The sequence below is a fragment of the Oratosquilla oratoria genome, chromosome 23 (assembly GCF_046742065.1).
Source record: "Oratosquilla oratoria isolate Oo_2021 chromosome 23, ASM4674206v1, whole genome shotgun sequence".
Taxonomy (NCBI): Eukaryota; Metazoa; Arthropoda; class Malacostraca; order Stomatopoda; family Squillidae; genus Oratosquilla; species Oratosquilla oratoria.
This window is the reverse complement of record NC_134799.1, coordinates 39,032,236-39,058,943: the sequence shown is the minus strand read 5'-3', so window position 1 is coordinate 39,058,943 and position 26,708 is coordinate 39,032,236. Positions and strand designations below refer to the sequence as shown.

Genomic DNA, 26,708 nt, shown 5'->3' with positions numbered 1-26,708 from the left:
GTAGGAGGCAAAGTTTAGTTAGGTATGGTTAAATTACTAGATTATGTTCTGTAAAATTTGATTAGGCTAGGTTAGATTGAGCTCTACAAAGCATTCTTTCCCAAGCATTTTTTGTGTTTCATTCAAATTTCACCCCTACTCTGTGGCCCCCCCCACCTGAAAATCCCACTTTCTCATCTCCTCTGCTTTGTTGCAGGGGTGATGGGATAAGAGCAAAAATGTGGTTTCCAAATTTGAGGGTCAGATTTGAATGTAACACAAAATACTCTAAGAATAGCCAACCATTATGGAAAAATACCTTAGTTGTGCACTTCTAAGAATTTACTAAACCTAGAAGGAATTGAGAATTGCAAGATTATATATGTGCTGCAGGATTTCCAGTAATTGCAAAAGTACTTTCACAGCTTTCCAACCCCTCTCTCTCCACAATGACAGACATCAGAGATGCGGTAGATCAGTGTTTCATATATATGCTAACACTTAATCAGTATGTTCAAACTGATTACACTGGTTTCAGACTTCATTCACAACCACAGCCATTACAACATACAAAAAAAGCACTTCACATGCAATTCTCATCATACATACAACCTTACCAAGTAGGACTAAGTCTTAGTGGAGAGCCATCTCAGCTGCATCAATAATGATGGAATAACTTCAAACATATGTGATTCACTGTGGTCTTGGATCATGTGTTGGACTTGTGATTGTCAGCTCTTGCCCTCCCAGAAGAGAATTCAGAGCTCATATATGACCGATCTATGGGTAATGCTGTGACTTTACATGCACACACACCCCCAACTCCCTGTCCACAAGAGTTGGAGTAACGACTCACAGGACAGCGATACTGAAATTATTTCAGCCCTGGGCAGGATTCAAACCCAGACTGCCATAGTGGCAGCCACAAACACTACCACTGTATGTGTGTGTATTCACCATGGTCTTGGACTCATGATCGACAATTATTAACCTCCCTGATGAGAGCTCAGAGCTTGTAGGACTGATCTATTGGTAATACTGTGACCTTACACTCACACACACCCCCAACTCCCTGCCCACAAGACTTGGAGTAACAACCACTGGCGGACTTAGCCTACATGGCGCCCTGGGCAAACTTCATCTTCGGCGGCCCCCCTTCCACAATGATTATAAAATGCTTGGCCTCTCTCTCTCTCTCTCTCTCTCTCTCTCTCTCTCTCTCTCTCTCTCTCTCTCTCTCTCTCTCTCCCTCTCCCTCTCCCTCTCCCTCTCCCTCTTTTATGGGACTTCTATACATTCGGTATAGATAGACTCAGGCGCTCATGGTGTGATCTGCATTTGCCAAGTGCTGCCCAGAGTGACCGCCCATAGGAAGAACCACTGGTAACAACCCACAGTGTAGTGATACTGAAGTTATCATAAGCCTCAAATTCACGTGCAGTTCCAACTTAATGTATGGCCTTGATTTTCAATGATCATATTTAGATTTGAGTTCATGTATTGTTTGAGCTATTCCAAGTATTCATGTATAAGTATGGAAAACTGTATTTCTTCACATCCCTTAAACATGAGGTCTTTCTTAATTTACTTCTGTGACCTCTTGCTCTCCCATCTTTAATCAGATCTCTTCTGTCAATGCAAACTATCCCCTTTAGTGACCTGAATACTGTAATCATATCACCTCCTTCTCTTTGATCTTTCAAAGTTGGCAGACCCAGTGCATTTAGTCTTTCCTGATATAGTTGCTGCTCTTTGTATTCTCAATTTTGCTTATATCCATCATTATGACTGCAACAGAAACATGGGGGGACAAGTGATGTCTTTATTGTGGGCTATGCATACATGGAGCGCTATGCGCTCACAATATGACAGATGGTTATAGAGTGAGGGTGAATGTTGTAGTAACTTACCAACTACGTTATCAAGATAGCATAGTTGGTAAGTTACTATGGCACTTGTCATGTGATTGCTGGGTTCGAGTCCTTGGCAGTACCACATTTTAATTTCTGCATGTCGGCCTCCATTAGATCTTCCAACATTGATGGCTTAGAATTAAAGTGCATTGTGGTTGTTAAAATGTATATATATATATATATATATATATATATATATATATATATATATATATATATATATATATATATATATATATATATATATATATATTATCAAGAAAAAGTAAACTGTTGGTACTTGAATTTTTATATTAGTTTTTAGATAATGTACCATGTCTACTAGAGTGTATTTCCCTAAGAGTAGTCTTTATATATTTCAGCTGAACACTCAAGATGTCTGGAGATGGGATTATGCATGACTTGATGGAGGAGGTGCAGCCTGCCCTCAAGACATCTGGGGGCAAGGTGTCTGTAGTTGGTGTTGGGCAGGTGGGCATGGCCTGTGCCTTCTCCCTTCTCACGCAGCACATCTGCTCAGAATTGGCTCTGGTTGATGTGGCAGCTGACAAGCTTCGTGGTGAAATGCTTGATCTGCAGCATGGACTCACCTTCCTCAGGTTTGTCAGGGGATTTATTATTTTTGTGCAGGGGGCCTACATAAATGACAAATGTATTTACCTAGTTGTATCTTACAAGAAGGGGAGCTATGCTCATGGTGTCCCATCTTTGTATCTTGCAGTGTCTAGTTTGCTCTTAAATTCATGTATGGTTTTTGCACACACTATTGTTTCATCCAGTTTGTTCCAGACATCCACCACTCTATAGAAAACTTTTTTTTTCAGGTTTCTTCTATAACTGCCCTTTTTGAGTTTCTTTTCATGTCTCCTTGTATTTTTCTTATCCCAATTTAGTAAGTCCTCTCTATCAAGGACTTCCATGCCTTTCATGATTCTGTAGATGGTCAGCAGGTCACCCCTTTCCCTTCTTTGTTCCAGATTCAGTAATTTCAGTTTTGATAATCTCTCTTCATATGGCAGGTTTGAAAGTGTTGGGGCCATCTTCGTATTTGCTCTCTGGATTCTTTCAATTTTCTTTATATTCTTTTTGGTACTAAGTGACCATGGTTTTAGAATATACTCCAGTGTGACTAGCAAATTTTTTTTTTTTTTTTTTTTTTTTTACAATTTTTTCATCCAAATAGGTAAAGCCACCTATATTGATCTTAGCAAGTTGTAGGATTCTCTAACAATTTTGTTTATCTGTTTATCAGGGGACATGTTATTTGTGATGATTACTTCTAGGTCTTTTTCAGATCCCACTTTCTTTACTTCCTATGTTCCAATTTTATACTGTCCTGATTTTCTTTTTTTACTTTTTCCAAATTCCATTATGCTACATTTCTTGATGTTGAGGTCTACTTCCCACCTCTGACTCTATTTCAAAACCTTGTTCAGGTCTCTCTGCAGTGATTCACAACCCGTTTCAGTATTCACTTTCCGCAGCAATTTAACATTGTCTGCAAAGAAGCTCATGTAACATTCCACATCTTCATCCATGTCATTCACATAAATAGCAAACATTATTGGAGCCAATACTGATCCCTGTGGAACTCCACTAATCACCTCCCAAGCTGAATTATTTTCTCTGAGCACTATCCTCATTTTCTTTCCATGCAAAAAATCCTCCATCCATTTTAGTAGTTTACCTTGTATCCCTCATATTTTTTTTACAGGTTTTTTTTTTTTATAATTTTTATATGGCACTTTGTCAAAGTTTTTTTTGTAAGTCTAGGAAAGTACAATCAACCCATCCATCCCTTTCTTGTATTATATCTATTAGACTTGAATAGAAAGAGATTAAGTTTATGGCACATGATCTTTCCTGTCTTCTGTGTGGTGATTGCATCTGGGGCAATGTGAATCTGTGGCCAGGTTTATTCTGTGTTGGTACTGTTTTAATGATGGATGGTGTCTTGAGCATAGGCATGCAAGTGTAGTTCTTACTAGGTGTGGGAAGGGTTATACCATGGGGTGGGCTTATGTCTGAGGGTTGTTGATATGGTATTGAGTTTGATGGTTTGTTAAAGAGTTGAGTGGTAGGAGTTGAAGCTTCATGGGGTTGATGTTGTTGGAAGGATTTTTCTTTGTCTTTGGATTGTGATTATTTCAGTTATGGTGTTTGTGAATGATTGTCCAGTAGGTATCCCTTGTCTTGTTGGACAAGGTAGGCTGTCATGTACTAGTGTGGTCTAGTGTCTCTTGTGTTGTCTTCTCTTATTGTTGTGTAATTGATAAATGAGGGTATTGTTGTTTGTGGTGTCAGTTTTGTTTCTTGTATAAGTGCTATATGTGTGTTACATTCATGTAGGAAATGGAGCAGCTCTGAATGTTTGTTTGGGGGTTCAATTATATTTATCTGTAGTATATTAGTATATGTTTATATGTTGATGTGTTTACAATTCTGGCCCTTGCATTTTTTTTATTACGTCCTTTTCATAGTTTCTCTTTTCATCCCTGTGTATTTTTACATATTCATTTCTTAGTTTGATATATGCTTGCCACTTACTTTTTTTCTATCTATTCCAAGCTTTGTCTCTTCTATCTTTAGCCTCACTACATTTTTTTTTATACCAGCACTTAATGCACACCCTTTCTTGCTTCTGTTTTGGTATTTATTTGTTTATTCCCTCATTGTAAAGAAGAAACACTGGTGAATTGTTGGCAGCAAAATGTAACTTGTATTAGAGAGACTGTTTGATAGATTGACTGGTTTCTTTATTATTGTCATCATTATTGGATGCTTGCTGGCTGAGCGGATTAGAGCATTGCTACTTGCTATGGAGGTCAAGGTGACAGCAGTACTGACCTTGCTGCCAATGAGTTAGAACAAGGGCATGATTCATTTAATTCCACACTACAGTCCTCTGTAAGGGGCACTGCCCTAGCTTCCTAATAGGTGGAGTTCATAATGTTAAACCAAATTATCATTATTATTACTGTATTATAATTTACTTGATTAATTTATTTGTTTATTTATTTATTAATTTATTCATTATTATTTTTTGATACTGTATGGTGGACATTGATGTAAATTTGTTGCAGAAATGTCAAGATCGATGCCAGCACAGACTATTCAGTCACAGCAGGCTCCAAACTCTGCATTGTGACTGCAGGTGCCAGGCAGCGTGAGGGCGAGTCTCGTCTGTCCCTAGTACAAAGGAACACTGACATCTTCAAGGGCATCATTCCTCAGTTGGTTAAGCATTCCCCCAACACTATCCTCATTATTGTGTCTAATCCAGGTAGGTGAGGTAGTGCTCAGACTTGTATATGTGATTTTTTTCCCCTCATGTGTCAGGTTTTCATGTCTACTTCTTTTCACACGAATTTTGATTCATACCTTGTTTCAAATTTGTCTTAGTCCTTAGTCTAAGCTGAAGCTTTTCCCTTTTCATCATATAATCTCATTTCATCCTTCAAGCTATTTGTATCATGTCTGTCATGCCCTCTTACTTGATATTGGTACTCACCTTCATTTTATCTTCCACTCTTTGTCAAATTTACCACACTGTACCCTTCAGTGTTTGTCATTTATGAGTACTCTGTAATCTTATAATTTTTGTCTTCCCCATGCCTTTCTCTTTCCTTATCTGTCTCAAGAACAGGCCCAGAAACTCCATATCACTTTTTTCTTTCCAAACATAGAATCAGTACCTGCCCTCCTACACCTTTTCCTTCTAGTTGGTGACATCAAAACCAATCCAGGCCCTTTACACTGCCAAACATGCACATATTCCTAAAGTTATACATGTACACTTGTCTGGTGCAATACATGCAGCTTCATGGCCCATCTTACAGGGACTACAGTCACAAACATTGACGCAACCATACCTACACTCAGTACAAAGCAAACATGTTACAAATAAACATTAACACTATTACAAGCACACAAAGCTTCAACTTTTCCTACATATACATAACATACATATAGCACTTACACAGACAACTACCCACATTCACTGACTACACCACAATCACAATCTGGGAAGACAAAACAAAGATGGACTCATAATATTGATTCATAACAACATTCCCTTCTCCAACAAAACAAATTAAACAGTTACTAATAGACACTACATAGATATTCACAACCCAAACACATACATACATATACCCTTACCCCCTTACAAAGGGGTGACCTACTCAAGGTATACATGTACCCTTTTCCTATCTTGCACCCATCTGACATTCATTTATTGTCTCTTCTATCATAGCTCCTGTTGGATAAAGGATCATCCCTGTCCTTTGCCCACTGCTTGGGTCAGAAGACAACACTCCAAAGTTGGGCCCAACAGCCCAAGCTGGTTTACCCCCCACTGCTTCATTACATGATGACCCTTCACCCCTCATCCACTCCAGAATTTACAGAGTAGACAAAAAGAAATCCCTTTGGATCTCATAAATTTCAAATCCATTCACATCCACTCTTCACTTAAATATATCTCTTGTCCTCTCCCTTTCCTGCTCAACAGACATTCCCCTTGTACTGAAGGTCTCCTTCACCCTATCCATCCATCCCATATTTGGTCTTCTCAAGTTTACTCCACCCATCTCAGTCTTCCACACTTTTTGCTAATCTTTACTCATTCTTTCCATATGCTCAAATCATCCCAGTATTCTTTAATTTATCTTGTCTGCCAGCTCACTTTTCATCCCTTCTCTCTGCCTCACTATTTCATTTCTTACTCAATCCAACTTCATTGCCCCCACCATACTTCATAAACATTTCATTTTGAACACAATTAGGTTCCTTTACACTGCTCCATACAATGTTGTGGGCACAATCACCCTTTTGTACAATCTTCTCTTTGCATTCATCCCTAGATACCTATTTCTCATTTCATTCCACCCAGATGGGGTGGAATGACTGACAGTGCCATCTCGGGTATTGGCTGCATGTTATTGTCAGGTTATAATCTGCTCAGTAGCGTGCAGCTGATACTTTAAGGTCTATATGGGGCACCCCTACAGAATTACACATAATTTTGTCAGTGATAGAGGAAATTTATATTCATAAAGAAATTATGCTGCTTTATTATACTGCAACTGACCCTCTGTTATGCTGTCCCCCCCATTCATAATAATGTCCTGTACTACTTCTCTGAATATACATTTCCTTTTTAACTAAACTTGATGGTAGGTGAGAAAGAATACTGCCACCAAGTTTCCCACTTGAGTTGTGAAAGGTGACAAAAATGGGACAGGGATAGGACTAGGTATCCTACTTTAGCTCCAAAGGGGACCTTCCTAAAAAAGCAAAGGCATAAGAGGGTCTGGGAAGAGTTTTCCGACCAGAACCGTAAGGTTTGGGTCTTTTAATGTGTGTGGATGTGGTACAGATAAGAGTAAAAGGGAAGAGATAGGTAGTATGTTTGTGAGAAGAAAGATGGATGTGTTGGCATTGAGTGAAACTAAGTTGAAAGGGAGGGGGAAATTTGAGTTTAGGAGTGTAGTTGGGAAGGTCTCAGGAGTGAAGAGAGAATGAGGAAGAGAAGGGGTGGCTATACTAGTAAGTGAAGAGATAGGGGTACATGTGATGAAGCAGCAGAAGGTTTCTTCAAGGTTCATGTGGATGAAGGTAAAACTGGGAAGGAAAATGTGGTTCTTTGTTAGTGCATATGGGCCTGGTAGTGAGAAGAGTGTAGAGGAAAGGGAGGTTTTTTGGATAGATTTAAATGAGTGCATAGAGGGATTAGGGAGAAATGTCAACATAGTAGTATTGGGAGATCTCAATGCTAGGGTAGAAGATGAACCAATAGATGGAGTGGTTGGGACGTGTGAAGTGCCAGGAAAAAATCATAGTGGAGAGTTGATGGTGGAGATGTGTCTAGAAAGAGAGTTGATGATAGCAAACACAGTGTTTAGGAAGAAAGTCAAGCATAAGTACACATGGGAGAGGATGGTGGATGGAAGGATGGTAGATAGGGCTTTAATGGACTATATAGTGGTAACCAGGAGTATGGTAGGAAGAGTTAAGGATGTACATGTTCTAAGGGGAGAGAGTGGTGGAATATCAGATCATTTTTTGGTGGAAGGTAAGTTGAGAGTGGAGGATAGATGGAGAAAGAGGAAAAGAACAGAAGGTAGGGAGGTGCTTAGAGTAAACTGCTTAAATGAGAAGGAGTACAAGAAGAAGCTGAGAGAGGAGTGGGAGGGAATGAAGGATAGAGTAGAACTAGGAGTGGAGGAAGAATGGGGATGTTTCAAGGAGGGAGTCACAAGGTGTGCAAAGATGGTGTGTGGAACAAGGGGGATGGGAGGAAAAAGAAGGAAGGGTAGCGAGTGGTGGGATGAGGAAGCAAAGAAGATTGTAGAAGAGAAGAAAAACATTCACAGATTTGTTGCAAAAAAGGACGAAAGAATTATATGAGAGGTACAAAGAAAAGAGAAGTAAAGCATAAGGTAAAGCAGGCAAAGAGGAGAGCAGATATGAAATGGGTAAGAGTATGATAGAAAATTTTGAAGGTAATGAAAAAGTGTTTTGAAAGGAAATCAAAAGAGGAAGGGGAGGCGAATCAAGTAGAGAAGGAAAGGTAAAAGGTGCAGATGGAGAGATGATAATGGAAAAGATGACATCTGCTCTCCTTTTTGCCTCCTCTATCTTATGTTTTACTTCTCTCTCTCTCTCTCTTTTTTTTTTTTTTTTTCCTAATGATTTTCTAGTCATATATTGCAACCAACCTGTGAATGCTTGTTTCTTCTCTTCTATAACCTTCTTTGCTTCATCATTCTACTACTCACTACCCTTCCTTGTATTTCCTCCCATCCTCCTGGTTCACCATCTTTGCACACCTTGTGACTCCTTCCTTGAAATATCCCCATTCCTCCTCCACTCCTAGTTCTACTCTATCCTTCACTCCCTCCCACTTTTCTCTCAGCTTCTTATACTCCTTATCCTTTTCCTTCTCATGTAAGTAGTTTACTCTAAGCACCTTTGCTTTGGTGCTTAGAGTAAATTGTTTAAATGAAAGAAAAGGAAGTGTACAAAAAGAAGTCGAGAGAAGAATTGGAAGGAGTGAAGGATAGATATGTGAGAAAGCTTTAGGAAAAGTTAAGGATGATTTTTGGTCTTTCATGGATTTGGAAAAGGCTTATGTCAAGGTGTATAGGAAGGCATTGTGGGAAGTTTTGTAGATATATAGGATTGGGGGGAAGCTGTTAAAAGCAGTCATGAGTTTTTATGATAGTAGAGCCTGTGATAAAATAGGAAATTGAGATAGTGATTGGTTTGAGGTAAAGGTGGGGTTTGAGGTAAAGGTGGGATAGGGATGTTATGTCGCCATGTTGTATGTGGATGGGGTGGTGTGGGAGGTAAAGGCGAGGATAATGGGCAGAGGACTGGAGATGGTTATAGAAAATGGAGAAAAGTGGGAGGTAAGCCAGTTGTTGTTTGCTGAATACTATAGAAAAAATAGATGTGGTATAGGGTTTTAGTGCCATTTTTTGGCCCATTTGCATACTGTATCTATGCTGAATTGAAGTAAAGTTTACAAAAATAAAATTGTAAAAAATTCTAGTGGACTTAGCAAATTAGCAAGGTTTCAAAATAGGAGAATGTACTACATATACATTTATCAAATTCATCCTCTTCAAACAATTCTCATGAACTTATTTCATACACTTCTTAGCTTTTCCTCTATTTTATACATCTTCCCCAATATGCTTCTAATTTTTTTTTTTTTTCCACTTCAGTAATGTGATATTTTGCTTTTCAGTGGATATCCTGACCTACGTGGCATGGAAAGTGTCTGGCCTTCCCAAGAACCGTGTTATTGGTTCTGGCACCAACCTTGATTCCTCTCGATTCCGGTTCCACCTCTCTCAGAGGCTGAATGTGGCACCCTCCTCTGCACATGGCTGGATCATTGGAGAACATGGTGACACATCTGGTATGTAATAGATGTGAAAGCAGAAGGCTGTGAAAGTGGAAGGTGTTGTGTATGTACTCTGGGGATGGGACTGATTGAAGGGAAGTGAAGATGTCATAGGTACATGTGGAATGGAGATTTTTCCTATGTATAAATAGAAATGAAAAGACATGGGTGATGTATGGGTGTGGGATGGGTAAAGGGTGGGTGCATACCTTGGCTAGCCACCTTCCATATAAGGAGGAAAAGTCCTTTTGTTATATGTACACTTCCATACAAGGTTTTCATAGCACTAGAATTAGTAAGAGTATCTGAGAATTAATTTTTCTTTTATTCTATTGAAAATTGTCAGCTAAGTATACTGTATACCATACAGATAAGAGTCATGCATTATTTGTCTCTCTTAAAAGTAAAATACTCTTTCAACCACCATCCCCTCTACCACCCAGTGTTCACTATTATCAACTCCCTTTCTCAACACAACTCTATCATTGTCTCTAGAATATAGTTCATACCTGGAACCAAATACCTCCCTAGTCAGTCCGTCAACTCATCTCCAATTCATGTATTGAGATTACCCAACTCCATTATGTAACCCATATTAATGTACATCCTAAAAGTCTACACACTCATTATTATCCAGAAAATATCCTTCTTTTCTTCACTTTTCTTACTACTAGAACCATTTGAACTCACAAAAATCCAAGTCTCTCATCCCAATTTCATCTTTGCCCACATTATCCTCAAAGATGCCCTCCTTTCAACCATTACTTACTTACTCTTACTCTGTTGGTTATCAGGCCGGACGGCCCTTCACCGCTTTCACTATGCCTCTCTAGATGGTTCTATCCTCTGCCAATTCCTTCCAGTCCTCTCTTGGTGCCACCCTCTCCACGTCCTTCTTTACTCCATCCATCCATCTGTACCTGGGTCTCCTTTCAACCATGCTTATACCTATCTTATCACTTACCAACAGTGCTATGCCTCCTTCCCTCCCTTGCTCCCTTTTCACTCCTGACACCTTCCCTACCACACTCCCAAACTCAAACTCACCCTTGCCTTTCAACTTATTTCGTACATTCATCTTTCTTCTCTCAAACATACTGCCAGTCTCTTCCCTTTTACTCTCATCTTTACCACATCCATGCACATTTAATGACCCACTTATAAGGTTCTGGTTGGAGTCCTAGTAAAGGATTCCAAGCCCCTTTACTCTGTCCCTTGAAGTCACCTTTTATAGACATGGAGAAGGTAGTGAGAGATTTGAAAGATTTAGTTTCAGGGGTCATTAAAGAGCAAGATATATTTTACAAAGAGATTAGTGAATTAATGAAAGCAAATGCTGAAACAAATTGAGAAATCAGTGCCCTAAAAAAAAAATTGAAAATGAAGAATTGAAAAACAAAGATACTGCAAATAGTATGACCATAAAAGAGGTGAATGAACAGATGAAGACAATGACTGAGGAAATTGGAGGAAGTTTAGGTGAGGAAAAGATGCAGCAACTCAAGAAGGAATGGAAAAAGATCACAAAAAAGATAAGGTATCTTTTAAGGAAATTGTTCAGCAACAAATGCAGGAAAACGCTAAGGAAACAGTTGTTCAGGTAATCAAGGAAAAGGAAAATTTTGTGAGAGATACAAAAGACAAAAAGAAGTGAATAGTAATATTTGGTCTAAAAGAATAAAGAACCCAGTGAATGACATGGATGAGGGTGAGGACAATAACATGAGCCTCTTTGGTGATGACGCAAAGTTGCTGAGAAAAGTGAGCACTGAAATAGACTGTGAGTCACTGTAGAGAGATCTGAACAAACTTTGGGAATGGGATCAGAAGTGGGAAGTGGACTTCATCAAGAAGTGTAGTATAATGGAATTTGGAAAAAATAAAAACAGGATATCAGGACTGTATAAAATCAGTGACAGGAAGTAAAGAAAGTGGGATTTGAAAAAGATCTGGGAGTAATGATCACAAATGACATGTCCCCTGATAAACAGATAAACAAAATTGTTGGAGAAACCTACAACTTGCTAAGATCAATAAAAGTGGCATTTACTTACTTGGACAAAGAAATGGTGAAGAAAATACCAGTCACACTGATAAGACCAAAACTGGAGTATGCAGTGACACTATGGTCACCCAATACCAAAAAGAATACAAGGAAAATTTAAGGAATCCAAACGGCAACTATGAAGATGGCTTCCACACTTTCTGAACTCTCATGCAAAGAGAGAATGTCAAAACTAGAGTTACCAACCCTGGGACAAAGAAGAGAAAGAGGAGACTTGTTGACCATCTATAGAATCATGAGAAGTATGAAGACTTACTAAATTGGGATACAAGAAATACAAGGGACATGGAAGGAAGCTCAAAAAGTATAGTTATACAGTAGAAGAGACCTGAAGAAGAACAGCTTTCACCACAGAGTGGTGAATGTATGGAACAAACTGGATGAAATGATAGTGTGTGCAAAAACCATACATGAATTTAAGAACAGTTTAGAGACTCCGAGATACAGAGATGGGACACCACAAGCATAGCTCCTCTTCCTGTAAGATACAACTAGGTAAATACATGAGAACACAGTGGCAGAATTTTTAATTTTTATCTCCCCACCTAAGGGGGATCAGGAAGAAGTAGAATCATATAAGTGGCATAGGACAGGTGCAAGGAAACAACATAAAGAAAGGACAGTAGTGATACAAAAGTATCATCATTCCTTTATGAATAGAGATTTTAAACTCAAATATTGATGTATGCCATTGGTCAGTAGAGGTGCCTTAAAACAGTCATTAAAGTATTAACTACATGTTATCAAGCATTTGATATCCCAGTATAGGATATGGACTATGTAGTGGTACCCAAATGAAGGGTATGAAAAGTTCTGGATGTTAAGGTTTTCATAGGAGACTGGCTTGTTATTACAAGGTAGAAGGAAAATTGATAGTAAAGGAAAGGTGAAGGAGGAGGAAAAAGAAGATAGTCAGAAGTGTTGATGGTGAATAGAATGAGAAGAAGAGAAATTATACCAGAAGTTAAGAAGTATGAGAAGTAGTGGAAGATGGAAGAGAAACAGGAGTTGAGGAAGATTGGGTGTGTTTTATGGAAGAAGTGATAAAGTATACAAAGATGGTGTGTGGGATGAAGAAGATGCAAAGGAACAGAAGGAGAGAGGATGCATGGTGGGATGAAGAGGCATTAACATTCTGACCTTTGGGCACAGTAACAACAGATACAGGGCCGGTTGAACTAAAGAACACGATGAACATTTTCTTTAGTGAACGAAATCCTCCCTTGACAATGGTGGGTTGTGCATCTTCTTCTCCAAGCCAAACCATGTCTTACTTCTTGTGTGGCACTTGAAAGAAGTAAAATCACTTCTTGTCACCAGTCACCCTGTCTGTGATGCATTTTTGACCTTCAGGACCAGATTCAGAAAGAATTGCCAAAGCACACTGAACTCTTCTCGTTTTTTCATCGTCTGACAGGAGATTCAGCACCTATCGAGAACAAACCTTCCTCATCTTTACATCTTCATGAATGATCATATGGATACTGCCAGTAGAGTCCCAAGATCATCACTAATAAGAACAATCATTGTGTGTCAAGCTTCGTGGATTATTTGTCTGACAGCAGCACTGTTTTCCTTGGTCCGTGACATGGAAGGACGTCTAGTTTGTGGGTCATCTTCAAATGACTCTCTCCCATTCTTAACAGATAATACCCATCTTGCTACTGTGCGATATTAATGACAATGCCCACCTAGGATTTGGTTCAGGTCAGCTTACATAGGCATCATGAGGCATGAATGGGTATATAAGGATGCCGGTGTCGGCATCTTGATTATATTTATTTTATAGTTGTAGCTGAGTGACCCCCATATTCTGTGAGCTGGCTTGACCATATTTTCTGTAGTTATTACTATTCAGAGTGAAAGAGAATGAGTATTGTAACTTTATGTTCTATAAGGCGAGTATTGTGATGCATCATCCAATCATCATACATCAGGCAGCTGATACTGCCCATGAAAATTTGACTCATATTGAAGAGGTTAATAGTACTTTATTGTTCTGAGGATGGTGAACTTTTATCTAATGCATACCTACACTTGATTTTGGCAGTACCTGTGTGGTCTGGTGTGAATGTGGCTGGTGTCCGTCTCCGTGACTTAAACCCAAAGGTTGGAACTCCTGAGGACCCAGACAAGTACGATGACATGCATAAGGAGGTTGTCAACAGGTAATTAATTACATGTTTCAGATTTAATTTCTCTCGGAATTACTGTTCCTGGCTGAACAGTCATACTTAATAGGTAGTGGGGGTCAAGTTAATTTGAGATTAGACAACCTAAGTGTGTGGAATGAAGGGTCACAGGGTGTCTGGGGAATTTTATTTGCTATCTTAGGACAGATATATTTAACTTGTGTAGTCCTAATTTCCAGTACTCATCTTTCTAAAAGTGATGACAAATATATTATATAATTATAAATAGTTGCCTCTGTTCATAGGTGAGGAAACCATTGAATATGAGATAAAACCAAATAGCATATGTTCATAGAAAATAAAACATGAGAAAAATTATACATTTTCCACTATTCTATGTAGTATAGTATATATATATATATGATTGGTGTTGTCATGATGGAGAAGGGGGTGTAGGAAATTAATTCAGGCTGCTGTTTATATATATATGTATATATATATATATATATATATATATATATATATATATATATATATATATATATACATACATGCATACATACACATATATATATGTAGACTGCGTTTTAACCACCACTTTAGTGGCCATAGTACTATTTTTCATATTTGTATATTTTTTCTAACATGACTGAAGTGTTACTAACATAGAAATTGAATATCTCTTGTAATATCTTAGTATTATGGTTTTGATTTACAACCTTGAGCTGCCCTGAGTAATGAGTGTTAAAATTATTTATCATTAATGCCTTAGTTAACAGAATAGAACTAATTGATTAGATATAGGCTATTGGAACTTCAAGTCACAGGCTAGTCACAGACAATGCCAGGTGGATAAAGGCATGAAGGAAAATTGTCAGCCATGTAATTTCCTTTCCTTGTAATTATAGATATGGTTTCTGTTACAGTAATGTATGTATGATAATCTAAAGTCATAGGAATATTACCCAAATTAAATTAATAGTTCTATCTATCATGAGACTTATATTAAGCAGCAATCACCAAGCTCCGTTACTCTCACACAAAAAAAATTCACAATAGTGAAAACATTAAAATATTTTGCTTAAACAAGTAGAGAAGACAAATTTTGTTCTGGCTAATGCCAGATGCTGTTTTAATTCAACTTAGAGGCTGACCTCAGATTGAATAGAATCAATTGGTTTAAGTTGTAGCAAAATGCACAAAGCATGCATTTTTAATAAACAGGTTAAATCATTCAGTGATTTGCCATTGCCACATCACATTTATGATTGGTTTGTTAGCCCAAGAACTTATGGGTATATGCACTATTGCATGTACACATTAATGACCACTATCTGTTAATACACAGACTTGCATTTCTACACACAGTTATTTAACAAATATTGGGAAAAATTAAATGAGATTAATGAATAGATCATTTTCAGACAAAATTGGGATAGTACATGAATATATCACAAGTACAAAGATCCATTAAAGTTGATATGCTTGACCCTTCATTTAATGTATCTCCATTCAATGAAACTTGGATACAACAGACAAAATCTGTTAATACAATTATATATATTGGTGTATAAATATATAATATATATATATATAAAATGATTGATTGTAAGACTATGTAATGATTGTCAAGAACAGATGTATATGGATGATATTTTGACTTGGCCCAAATGGATTTCTTCCCATCTTCTTTATTTTCTGGATGAGGGGACAAGGAAGGAGGGTCGCCACGTAAATGAAGCAGCCTTGATATGGATGTACTGTGTCTTCCTGCATTGTTTCTGACTCAGGCAGTGGGCAGGAGACAGGGATGACCCTCTGTGAGAAGCTGAGAGGGAAACAAGGGTAGTGGGTGGGAATGGATGCATGCTTTGACTGGCTACCTCCCTTATAAGTATGAAGAAGCCTTTGATAGATTATATATATATATATATATATATATATATATATATATATATATATATATATATATATATATATATATATGTGTGTGTGTGTGTGTGTGTATGTGTGATGTGTGTGTTTATATTTACCTAGTTTTACCTAGATGTATCTTACAGGAAGGGGAGCTATGCTCGTGATATCCCATCTTTGTATCTCGCAGTGTCTAGTGTGCTCTTAAATTCATGTATAGTTTTTGCACACACTATCGTTTTATCCAGTTTGTTCCAGATATCCACCACTCTCTGTGGATTTTTTTTTTTTTTCTCCTTTTTGTTTTTCTCACCATGTCCCCATGTATTCTCTTATCCCAATTTAGTAAGTCTTCTCTATCAAGGACTTCTGTAACCTTTCATGATTCTTTAGATGGTCAGTAGGTGTGTGTGCAAACACTATACAAGAATTTAAGAATGAACTTGATGCTGAAAGATACAAAGATGGGTCACTACAAGCATAGCTCCCTTCCCGTATAATACAACTAGGTACAACTAGATAAATACAGACAGTTCAACAGCTTATTGGAGGAAAGTTACACACAGGTGGACTTTGCCATATCACACTGATGTTCGGTAGTTAAGCCGAAGAGTCATACTGAAGCACTTTTATGAATTGAAAAGTGAAACACCGAGGTTTATGCATGAGAAAGGAAGGGATGTGCAGGAACTGAAAGACAAAGAATGGGTTCAAGATCTAGCAAATAGATTTGTATTGCTATTGATTTCTTTTGTCATGTCATCAATATATATGAGGAACATTACAAGAGCCTAAACTGAGCCCTGTGGTACACTGCTGATTCCTTTTCTCCGGAGGACTGGAGTAGTGCCTGTATAGTTCCTCTGTACAAGGGAAAAGGGGACAAGTGTGAATGTAGTAATTTCAGAGGGATTAGCCTGTTGAGTGTAGTAGGGAAGGCTTATGGGAGAATCTTAATTGAGAGGATTAGGAGAGGAACAGAAGGAGTAATTGGTGAGGAACAGTGTGGATTTAGGACGGGTAGAGGTTGTGTAGATCAGATCTTTGTGGTAAGACAGATATGTGAGAAAGCTATAGGAAAGGGGAAGGATGTTTTTTGGGCTTTTATGGATCTGGAAAAGGCTTATGATAGGGTAGACAGAAAGGCACTGTGGGAGGTTATGCAGATTTATGGGATAGGAGGAAAGCTTTTGGGAGCTGTCAAGAGTTTTTATGTGAGTAGTAGAGCATGTGTTAGGATTGGAAATGGAGAGAGTGAGTGGTTTGAAGTAAAGGTGGGACTTCGTCAAGGATGCGTTATGTCGCCCTGGCTGTTCAACTTATACATGGATGGGGTGGTGCGAGAGGTGAATGCTAGGGTAGTGAGTCAGGGATTGGAGATGGTTAAAGAAAATGGAGAAAAGTGGGAGGTGAGCCAGCTGTTGTTTGCAGACGACACTGCGCTTGTGGCAGGGTCAGAGGAGGGATTGAGGAAGCTGGTGGCAGAGTTTGGGAGAGTATGTGATAGAAGAAAGCTAAAGATAAATGTGGGTAAAAGTAAGGTGATGAGATGTACAAGGGGTGAAAGTGGCAGTAGACTGGAAGTGAACATTAAGGGAGAGCGACTGGAGGAAGTGGATAGTTTTAGATACTTGGGTGCAAGTGTAGCAGGAAAAGGTGGAGTGAAGGTGGAGGTAGAATGTAGATTGAGAGAAGCGAGTAAATGCCTTGGTGGTTTGAAGAGTGTAATGAGGAATAGACATTTGGGAATGGATGCGAAGAGGAGACTGTATGAAGGAGTGATTGTGCCAACAGCACTGTATGGGGCAGAAACGTGGAACATAAGAGAAGAAGAGAGAAGGAGTTTGAATGTGTTTGAGATGAGGTGTCTGAGAAGTATGGTGGGGGTTACTAGGCTAGATAGAGTGAGAAATGAGGAAGTGAGGAGGAGAACAGGGGTGAAAAAGGATTTGGGAGATAGGGTTGATGAAAGAATATTAGGATGGTTTGGACACATGGAAAGAATGAGTGAAGAAAGACTAGTAAAAGAGGTATGGAAGGCAGATGTGGAGGGAGTGAACATGTGGGGACGTCCTAGGATGTGGTGGATGGATGGGGTGAAGGGGGCTTTGGGGAAGAGGGGAATGTCTGTTGAGGAAGGAAGGGAGAGGACGGAAGACAGAGGTGAGTGGAGAATGGTTGTATATGGATGATGTTGTGACTGCATGAGGAGGAATGGGCAGGGGGGGTGGGGGGTGGGGTAGTATGTGTGAGTAATTTTTGACGCAGCCCGAAGGGATTTCTCCCCGTCCTCTCCTTATATGCAAAGGGGGACGGAGAGGGGGGGTCGCCGATTAAATGAAGCGGCCTTGCTGTGGATGTACTGTGTCTTGCGACACTGCTTCTGACCCAGGGCGGTGGGCAGGGTGCAGGGATGACCCGTCATCCAGGAGGTGCTCAGATGAGAGGAAGGGTGGGAGGGGTGTGGAGTGTATTTAGGGATGAAATGGGTGGGAGTGTTTTTTATGCCTTTCCCTTTTTGGCTACCTCCCTTGGAAGGGGGAAAAAGCCTTGGTATATGTATGTAACTTCAATTCTCACTACTGTTCTCATACATCTGTCCTTTAGGAAATCTTGTATCCATTCTAATATGTTTTTGCTGAGGTTTTCTATGTTTTCTAATTTCCATATCAATCACTTGTGTATTTGTGTATGTGTGTATGGCTAATCTGAATTAAAAATATATATATATTATGTGCACCCCGACCTATTTAAAAATTTGGACAACTCAAATTGAAGGGCATTAGTGTCTTTATAAAACATTGGTTGGAGGGTTAGCTGTATATGGATCATTGTACTTCAAATTTTTAAATTACTGAAGCATGTTTAAATTAGTTAGATAACAAAGTTGCTTAAAACCCTGAAAGTGCTTAAATGCAGTCACCACATATTGTTATTATTTTTCCAAATTGCTTATCATCGAGTAGTAAGTTTAACATAGGTAGCAGAAAGGATAAACCCAGTACTCCAGGTAGTTGAAAAAAAATGTTGAATGTTCAACTTTTGTTTAAAACCCCTGTATTTTTCTTCATTTTCCTTCCCCTACAGTTATTTTAGTTGACTTGAATTTTGGCCAAATTCAAATGCCATGTAATGGGTTTATTGTGTAATTACTAATGGATTTATATTTTCTTTTTTTTTTAGTGTACATCTTTATTTTCTAAAGTAACCCTCATGTTTATAGATCAGGTTTAATGGTGTGTGCAGCTACAAAGGTTTGTTTTGTCTCATGGTTTTATTTGCTTGTTTTAATATGTTTGTTGTGCTGGTACCTAACTATTCAAGACTGATTTGTTCCTCCATCCAACAAGATGAGCCGTGATTCAGGAAAGTTGATTGAACCTGTCAAGAGTTATTTGAAATTGTAAGGGTGGGTGCTGCATGGGATGGGAGCTTGCTCGCAGACAATGTGGCGACTTATGCTATATATATATATATATAAGTATATACACACACACACACACACACACACACATAAAGGAGAGATGCTAGACAAAGTGGTTAGTTTTAAGTATTTGGAGTCACATGTGGCAGAAAATTGAGGAGAAGAGGTAGAAGTAAATCGTAGATTGAGAGAAGTAAGTAAATGTCTTAGGGGATTAAAATGCATCTGGGAATGGATACAGAGAGAAAATTATATGAAAGGGTGATCATGGTAATGAAACTGTATGGGGTGGGGACTATGAGTTTTAGGGAGGCAGAAAGGAGAAGTTTAAATGTGTTTTAGATGAAGTGTCTTAGAAGTATGATAGGGATTACAAGGAGAGTGTGAGATATGAAGAGGTGAGGAGGAGAGTGGGGGTGGAAAAAGAGATGGCAGATAGGGCTAATGAAAGGTTATGGGGATATTTTGGACACATGGATAGAATGAATGAAGAAAGATTAGCAAAAGAGGTGTAGAAGACAGGTGGAGGAAGTGAACTTTAAGGGATGACTAAGGACGAGATGGAGGGATGGAGTGAAAGGGGCTTTGAGTAAGAGGGGAATGACTGTTGAGCAGGGAAGAGAGAAGGCAAGGGATAGGTGTGAGTGGAGAATGGCTGTGTGTGGATGGTACTTTCAGGCAGTCTGAAGGGATTTCTTTTCATCTTCTCTATTTTCTGCATGAGGGGATGGAGAGGGAGGTCACCGATTAAGTGAAGTGGTTTTGCTTTGGATGTACTATGTCTTGCTGCATTGCTTATGTCCTTGGCAGAAGACAGGGATGACCCTTCATCCATGAGGATGGGAGTAGAATGGGTGGGAGTGTATGCCATTGACTTGGCTACCTCAAATATAAGGGGGAAGAAGCCATTGGAATGTAGATAGATATATTTGTGTGTGTAAGTGGAAAGGGTGGTGAGGTAAACACCAAAATACTGTAGGAGTTTTATTACCAACATTTTGTCCTTAAAGGACTTCCTCAGAGTATACACTAAGAAAACATTTACAGCTTATATACTACACTTTCCTTACCCTGTTCCTCCCCTATCTCCGTCCTTCCTTCACTCCGCTTCACCTCGAACAAAGTCGCTAGTCAACTATCATAATTTAATAAATCCTTCTCTATGATTATTGCAAGGTTTTGAAGCAATGTACGCTGCTTCGATTATTTTTCTTTCTTGTTTTCTTAGCCCTTTGTGGAGTACATCTGTATTTTCCCAGTCTGGAAGGTGGCCAAAATTGTCTATATGAACAATTTTGGCCACCTTCCCTTCCTCAAAGGGCTAAGAAAACAAGAAAGAAAAATAATCGAGGTGGCATACATCGCTTCAAAACCTTGCAATAATAATAGAGAAGGATTTATTAAATTATAAAAGTTGACTAGTGACTTTGTTCGAGGTGAAGCAAAATGAAGGAAGGACTGAGATAGGGGAGGAACAGTGTAAGGAAAGTAAAGTATATAAGCTTTAAATATTTTCTTAGTGTATACTCTGAGGAAGTCCTTTAAGGATGAAACGTTAGTAATAAAACTTCTACTTTTTTTTTTTGGCATTTACCTCACCACCCTTTCCACTCATTCTGTCATACATATTTCAACATATATGTGTGTGTGTGTGTATATATATATATATATATATATATATTATATATATATATATATATACACACACACACACGCACACACACACAATCAGATCTCGCCCAACTCGACTTAAATATACACGAAATTTGACATTTACATGCATAGGTATAATATCCCAGCATTTGCCAAACACAAGCATCTTTAATTATAGCATAATTTGAATAGCTTGCCAGGTCGTATTCTGTGCCAGTGTCTGGGGAGGGTCTGGGAGCCTAGCCATTTTTTCCCATAAAACCTGTTATTCACCCAACACAAATTTTGTCCTGTATGAGTGCTAAGGAACCTAACACTCAGGTTTGACGAGGTATGACTGTATATGTGCGTGTGTAATTTACTTAACTGCAGTATTGGAACTGTACATGAATTTGAGTCTAGGTATGTTAGAAAATTAGAGAATAAGGGACAGAACCCAATGGGTGTTGTAAAGGGGTAAATACAAGGATAGATATTGCTTTTAACATACAATAGAACACCCCCACCTTTCTTGTGGTTTATCCTGACAAAAATGTCTAAATACTGTTCTCGGTTATTCCTGTCATATCAAGATTTTCACTTTTGACATACGTTTGGATTTCTTGGAATTTGTTCCTAATACTGCAAGCATTGAAGTACATGATTTAAAAAAAAAATCATGATTCTGACTCATTATGATTTTGTACATCATGCCTTACATGGTCATTTTGTTCTCTATTGACACCTTACTGTATGCTAACATTTGGTTCTTCATGGTCAGTTGGTCCCTCATGGATATTTTGTCCCTCTTTGTTGTGTCCTACAATGTTTGTTGATTGTCCAACATTCTGTCTGACACTGACATTAACTACTTCGCTATCCAACCAACCAAATCTACAGCAACACTTCTCACCAACTGGACAAAAGAACACAAATACATACCTCATCTCTACATCAACAACACTCTAATACCACACACAAACACACCGAAAATTCTTGGTGTAACATACGATACATCCATGTCTTTCAAACAACACATCACAAACATAAAAAACAAATGCACACCCAGACTTAACGCACTTAAGTCAATCACTGGAACAACATTTGGACAAAACAAAGAAACTAATATAACAATATACAAACAATGCATACGCTCAGTGTTGAATTATGCGAGTTCTGCATGGGCTCCTAATCTCAGTGAGACACACCACAACACCCTTCAAATCATACAAAACAAAGCCCTAAAAACAATTACAGGCTGCACAAATACAACACCTACAGACCATTTACACCATGAAACAAAAGTCCTCAAAGTCAAGGACCACCTCGACATGAGAGGCACACAAACACTTGCCGCAGCCACCACAAGCACATCACACCCGCTACACTACATAGCAGAACACCCACACACACCAAGAAACATTAAAACAACACCCAAAGACCTTTATCATGCACAGATACTCTCTTCTCTTCCTCCACAACCACCAAATACCAGCCTCCGGAAACATATTCATAATCATATCACTCACCGCTCCATTAACACACTGAAAGACAACACACTGCTGCATGCCAGACCCCCTGATATCCACCCATCTGAATCCTCTCTCCCACGAAAGGACAGAGTCCACTTGGCCAGACTGCAGTGCGGTCACCACCCAGCACTTCTAAGCTACCAGAAGAGGCTGGATGACCGCGTTGTGAACAGCTGCCCAGGATGTAACACTTCACCCCATACCATACAACACATAATGGAAGACTGCATTATACACAATCATGCACGCAAACAACACAACATACGCTCTATAAAGGATTTGTGGGAAAACCCAGTTTCGGCTATGGCATTCCTTGGGGAGACGGGACTGCTCGGACAGACAGTCTAGGGAACGACAACAACAACAACAACTTCGCTATCACCTTGCCCTACATAGAAAATTTGTCCTTCACTGACATCGCATCATAAAGTGATATTTTGTCCATCACTGACATTGCATCCTAAAGTGATAATTTCTCCTCCACTGACATTACTTCCTACCATGATATTTTGTCCAAAACTGACATTACATCCTTTCATGATATGTCCATTGACATTACATCCTAAAGTTATATCATGTCCTCCATTGACATTATATCTTAAAGTGATATTTTATCCTACACTGACATATTGCTCTACATTCATGCTTTACCCTACTCTGTTAACCCCAATGGGTTCTATTCCCCCTTCCCTTTGAGCTTCAACCCCAAAAATGGAGCTATTTTCTTATCAATACTCAAATCTTTCTCCTCTTTTGCTTTTGTAATTGGTTAACTTCCCAAGGAATAGTTTAAGAATTGTCTTTTGCCACCATTGCCCATTTCCAGTACTTTGCATTCTTTTGGTACTGAACTTCATATCCCATTCTTCACTTCATGCAAAAATAGTGTCCAGATCTTTCTGAATAGTCTACCGTCCTCCTTGTTTTTTACTCTTCTCATGATTTTTGTGTCATCTGCAAACACATTGGTATTGTATATTGTGCCTTCCATCATGTCATGGACATAGACAAGAAACATTTTTGGTGCAAGTGCTGAACCTTGTGGAACTCCGCTTGTTATTCCTCTCCATCTGGACATCTTATCCTTTACTACTGTTCTCATATATCTCTCCTTCAAAAAAAATCTTTCATCCACTCTAATAGTTTGCCTCTCTGTCCTCCAACTTGCTCCAATTTCCACATAAATCAACTGTGAAATACTTTATCACATGCTTCCTCTAGGTCGAGTACTCAGGCACATGCCTTTGGTGATGTTGGACATATGATTGACAGGTATTTGTGTTTGGAACCAGTAGCTGGATATTTTTTATGCACTCATCAGCTGAGTTATTTAAAAACTACAAGATTTACAGGATGGAAAAACTTCAAGACTCCAAGGTTGAAGTTAAAAAATCCAATATCTAGCAGAAAAATTCAAGCATTGGCAACACTGGCCTAGAAGCAGACAAGCAAGTCATGAGTCACAAGGAGACACTCCTTGTGACTCGTGGCTAGCTAAGTAGAAAGGAGCCTTTGCATCGGGCATACATGGGGCGTGCTCATTATGCAAATCACTCATTATTTAGGAAGGTTTGACTGTATATAGATTCACAGTTTCCAGTTTTCCTCTTTTGCTCCAACCATGGTTTTAGACGTGATTTACAAATGTGTCACTACATTTTTCATCAGTGATTTATACATATTTACGTGTGTATACACATACGTATATTTATAAAATGTGAATCCCACATTCAGAGAAAATAAACACTGTTGAAGGTAATCTGTATATTACGACCACTGTCTGTGGCCCTCCTCAGTGGAGCTGTACATAGTGGTGGTAGAATTTATATACTCTGTTGTGGGATACATAGTGAGGGTGTGGAGGGGCTCAGCCTATTGTTAGTCAGGTTACTACTCTGTCAAAGAAGTTATCAGGTCTGGATGAACTTTGAGTATGAGTTATTTATCTGATAAACTAGTTATAGGATCAGGGGACTTATCCTTTTAGAAGTATCAAGATTGGGTAGCTGTTTTGTAAGACAGGACTCAATTGTTTTTCTCCTGTAATTGTAACTAGATTCATAGATAATTGTACCCTTATCCTAGTCCATTCAGTGATTTAATCTGTTGGTATGATTGAATACTGCCAATTTTTCTTGGGTGTATCTGATGGAATTTTTGTTATGTTCTCATGGATAGGTCTCATCCTGTTTGTCCCTAATAAACGTTAGTCCAGTTTTTGCTTGGTAAAGACTGCACTGCAGTCTGGGCTGCTATTATCTTTAAACAAGCTGCACCTATTGCATGAGGGATTGTAGTAGACTGCACTTCACAGCTTCCTTTGTAACCTTTCCACCTCAGATCACTAAAACAATGGTTATAGCTTTGATCACACTTTGCTTTTTGGCACATATATGTGTATTATTTTTTTTTTTTTTTTTCCATTTTATGTATTTATTTATTTACTTATTCATTTTGCTATCATAAACTCCAACTCCCAACCAGTTCTATGAGAGACAATGCACTTGCAGGACAGTGATTAGAATTTCTCTCTTGTTTCTACACAAAGATTGATTAAATATTGGTTAAGCCTCAGGCATTAATGCCACGTTTTATTATTTAATGTGAGGTTCTGATATTTCCAATCATATCTCATGATTACCTCCTAATGAGTTTTAGATAATTGCTATTATGGATAAGTGATCAGAAGCAAAGTTTGCTGAAGGTAAACTTTGTGGATAAAAAATATTAATAGTAAGCTAGATCGGACTAATGAAATTTCGAAGTCATTATTTTCCATATTCCACACTTCTGGGATCTCAAAAAGTGGTTGGGGTAAACTTTTTGCATGTAGTTGAATAAGCTAGTGTGTTGTGTGGTGGGAGTAGTGCTGTACCCTTACTTGGTATTACAGTGCCTATGAGATCATCAAACTGAAAGGCTACACTTCTTGGGCCATCGGGCTCTCTGTGGCCTCTCTAGGGGGTTCAATCTTGAGGAACCAGCGCCAGTGTTATGCAGTCAGCATCTCAGTCAAGGTAATGTTCTGACGGAACTTAGTTTTGCTCAAGCGTCACTTTTCTTTTTTCTCCCCCCCCCCTTTTTTTTTTTTTTTTTTTTTTATAGCAGGAGCACTCTAGTAATTATTCAGCTCCAGCTCAGAACAGAAAATGGAGACTGGGTCACAGCAGCAGTAGCAGCAGTGGTAAAATGTTGCAGATGAAACCACAGGCTCTGTTCAGTTGTAAACAAACTGAACTCAACGTATGCAGCAATGGCCAAACAAATGCTCATATATAACTCCTAAACTTGGCTTACAGTGCATATGAGATCATCAAGTTGAAGGGCTACACCTCCTGGGCCATTGGAACGTCATGTGCAGTCCTTACCAACTCTCTCCTCAAGAACTTACGTAATGTATTTGCAGTGTCAACATCAGTCAAGGTGCTTAACCTTCCTTCAGATGTTTGCTTATTGCCTTTGGTCAGGCCCTGCTGGGAACCCTTTGCAGATGCTCTTCTCTATGTTTTGATATGAATAACTTTTGAGTCATGCCTTAACTACAGTTGTAACTGTAAAGCCAGGAAGGTCCTACCAGCCTAAGTTGTGGTTGGTCTTGTGGTCTGGACTGCAACACCTGGCCCACAGCTGCAATGAATTATTATGCCCTTTTGACCGTTGCCCTTTTATTACACAAAAATAGCTAAACAGTCACAGATGATTGTGGTGCATTTTCCACTGCTCCCTTTGACTTGTGCATTCACTCCTTGTTCCTTTCAAGGTTGTTTTATTATTTTTCTTACCCTCTACTCTTGAAACCAAGAAGTTATATGTCCATAATTAAAAGAAAAAAAAAAAAATCCAGGTTGTTACCAGCCTTAATTGTAGCTGCTTTTGTAATCTGGACTACAACCCTGCCCCACAGCTGCAGTGTACTATTATGTCCTTGTATTACACAAAAAAGCTAAAGAGTCTCAAATGATCGTGATGCATTTTCCCCTGCTCTCCTTGAATTGTGCCTTAATCATAATTCTGTTAAGGATGAAGTATTTGTATATTTTTTCTTCCCATTCTTAATACAAAGAAGTTATATATTCTTAATCCCCACCAAAAAAAAAAAAAAAAAATCCAAAACTGTAATTCCATTCTGATACCCTTAGGGATATAGTTTTATTTTTATATTATAACCTGCTTTTACAGTTAATGGTGGAAGTACTTGTAAA

The 26,708-nt window shown here is 38.7% G+C and overlaps 1 protein-coding gene across 3 annotated transcripts in view; it reads left to right on the top strand.

Moving 5' to 3' along the window:
• The window catches only part of Ldh (Lactate dehydrogenase), a 68,805-nt gene that overhangs the window by 35,942 nt on the left and 6,155 nt on the right, over positions 1 to 26,708 (top strand). For 2 of the 3 annotated variants that reach the window (XM_076207010.1, XM_076207011.1), the window contains exons 2-6: positions 2,255 to 2,491; positions 4,976 to 5,175; positions 9,649 to 9,822; positions 13,923 to 14,040; positions 25,806 to 25,929. In XM_076207010.1, coding sequence (XP_076063125.1) covers positions 2,268 to 2,491; positions 4,976 to 5,175; positions 9,649 to 9,822; positions 13,923 to 14,040; positions 25,806 to 25,929 — 840 coding nt within the window. In that variant the 5' untranslated portion in view covers positions 2,255 to 2,267. Of the gene's footprint in view, positions 1 to 2,254; positions 2,492 to 4,975; positions 5,176 to 9,648; positions 9,823 to 13,922; positions 14,041 to 25,399; positions 25,524 to 25,805; positions 25,930 to 26,708 lie in introns of all 3 variants that reach the window. The other variant, XM_076207012.1, reaches the window with a different exon arrangement.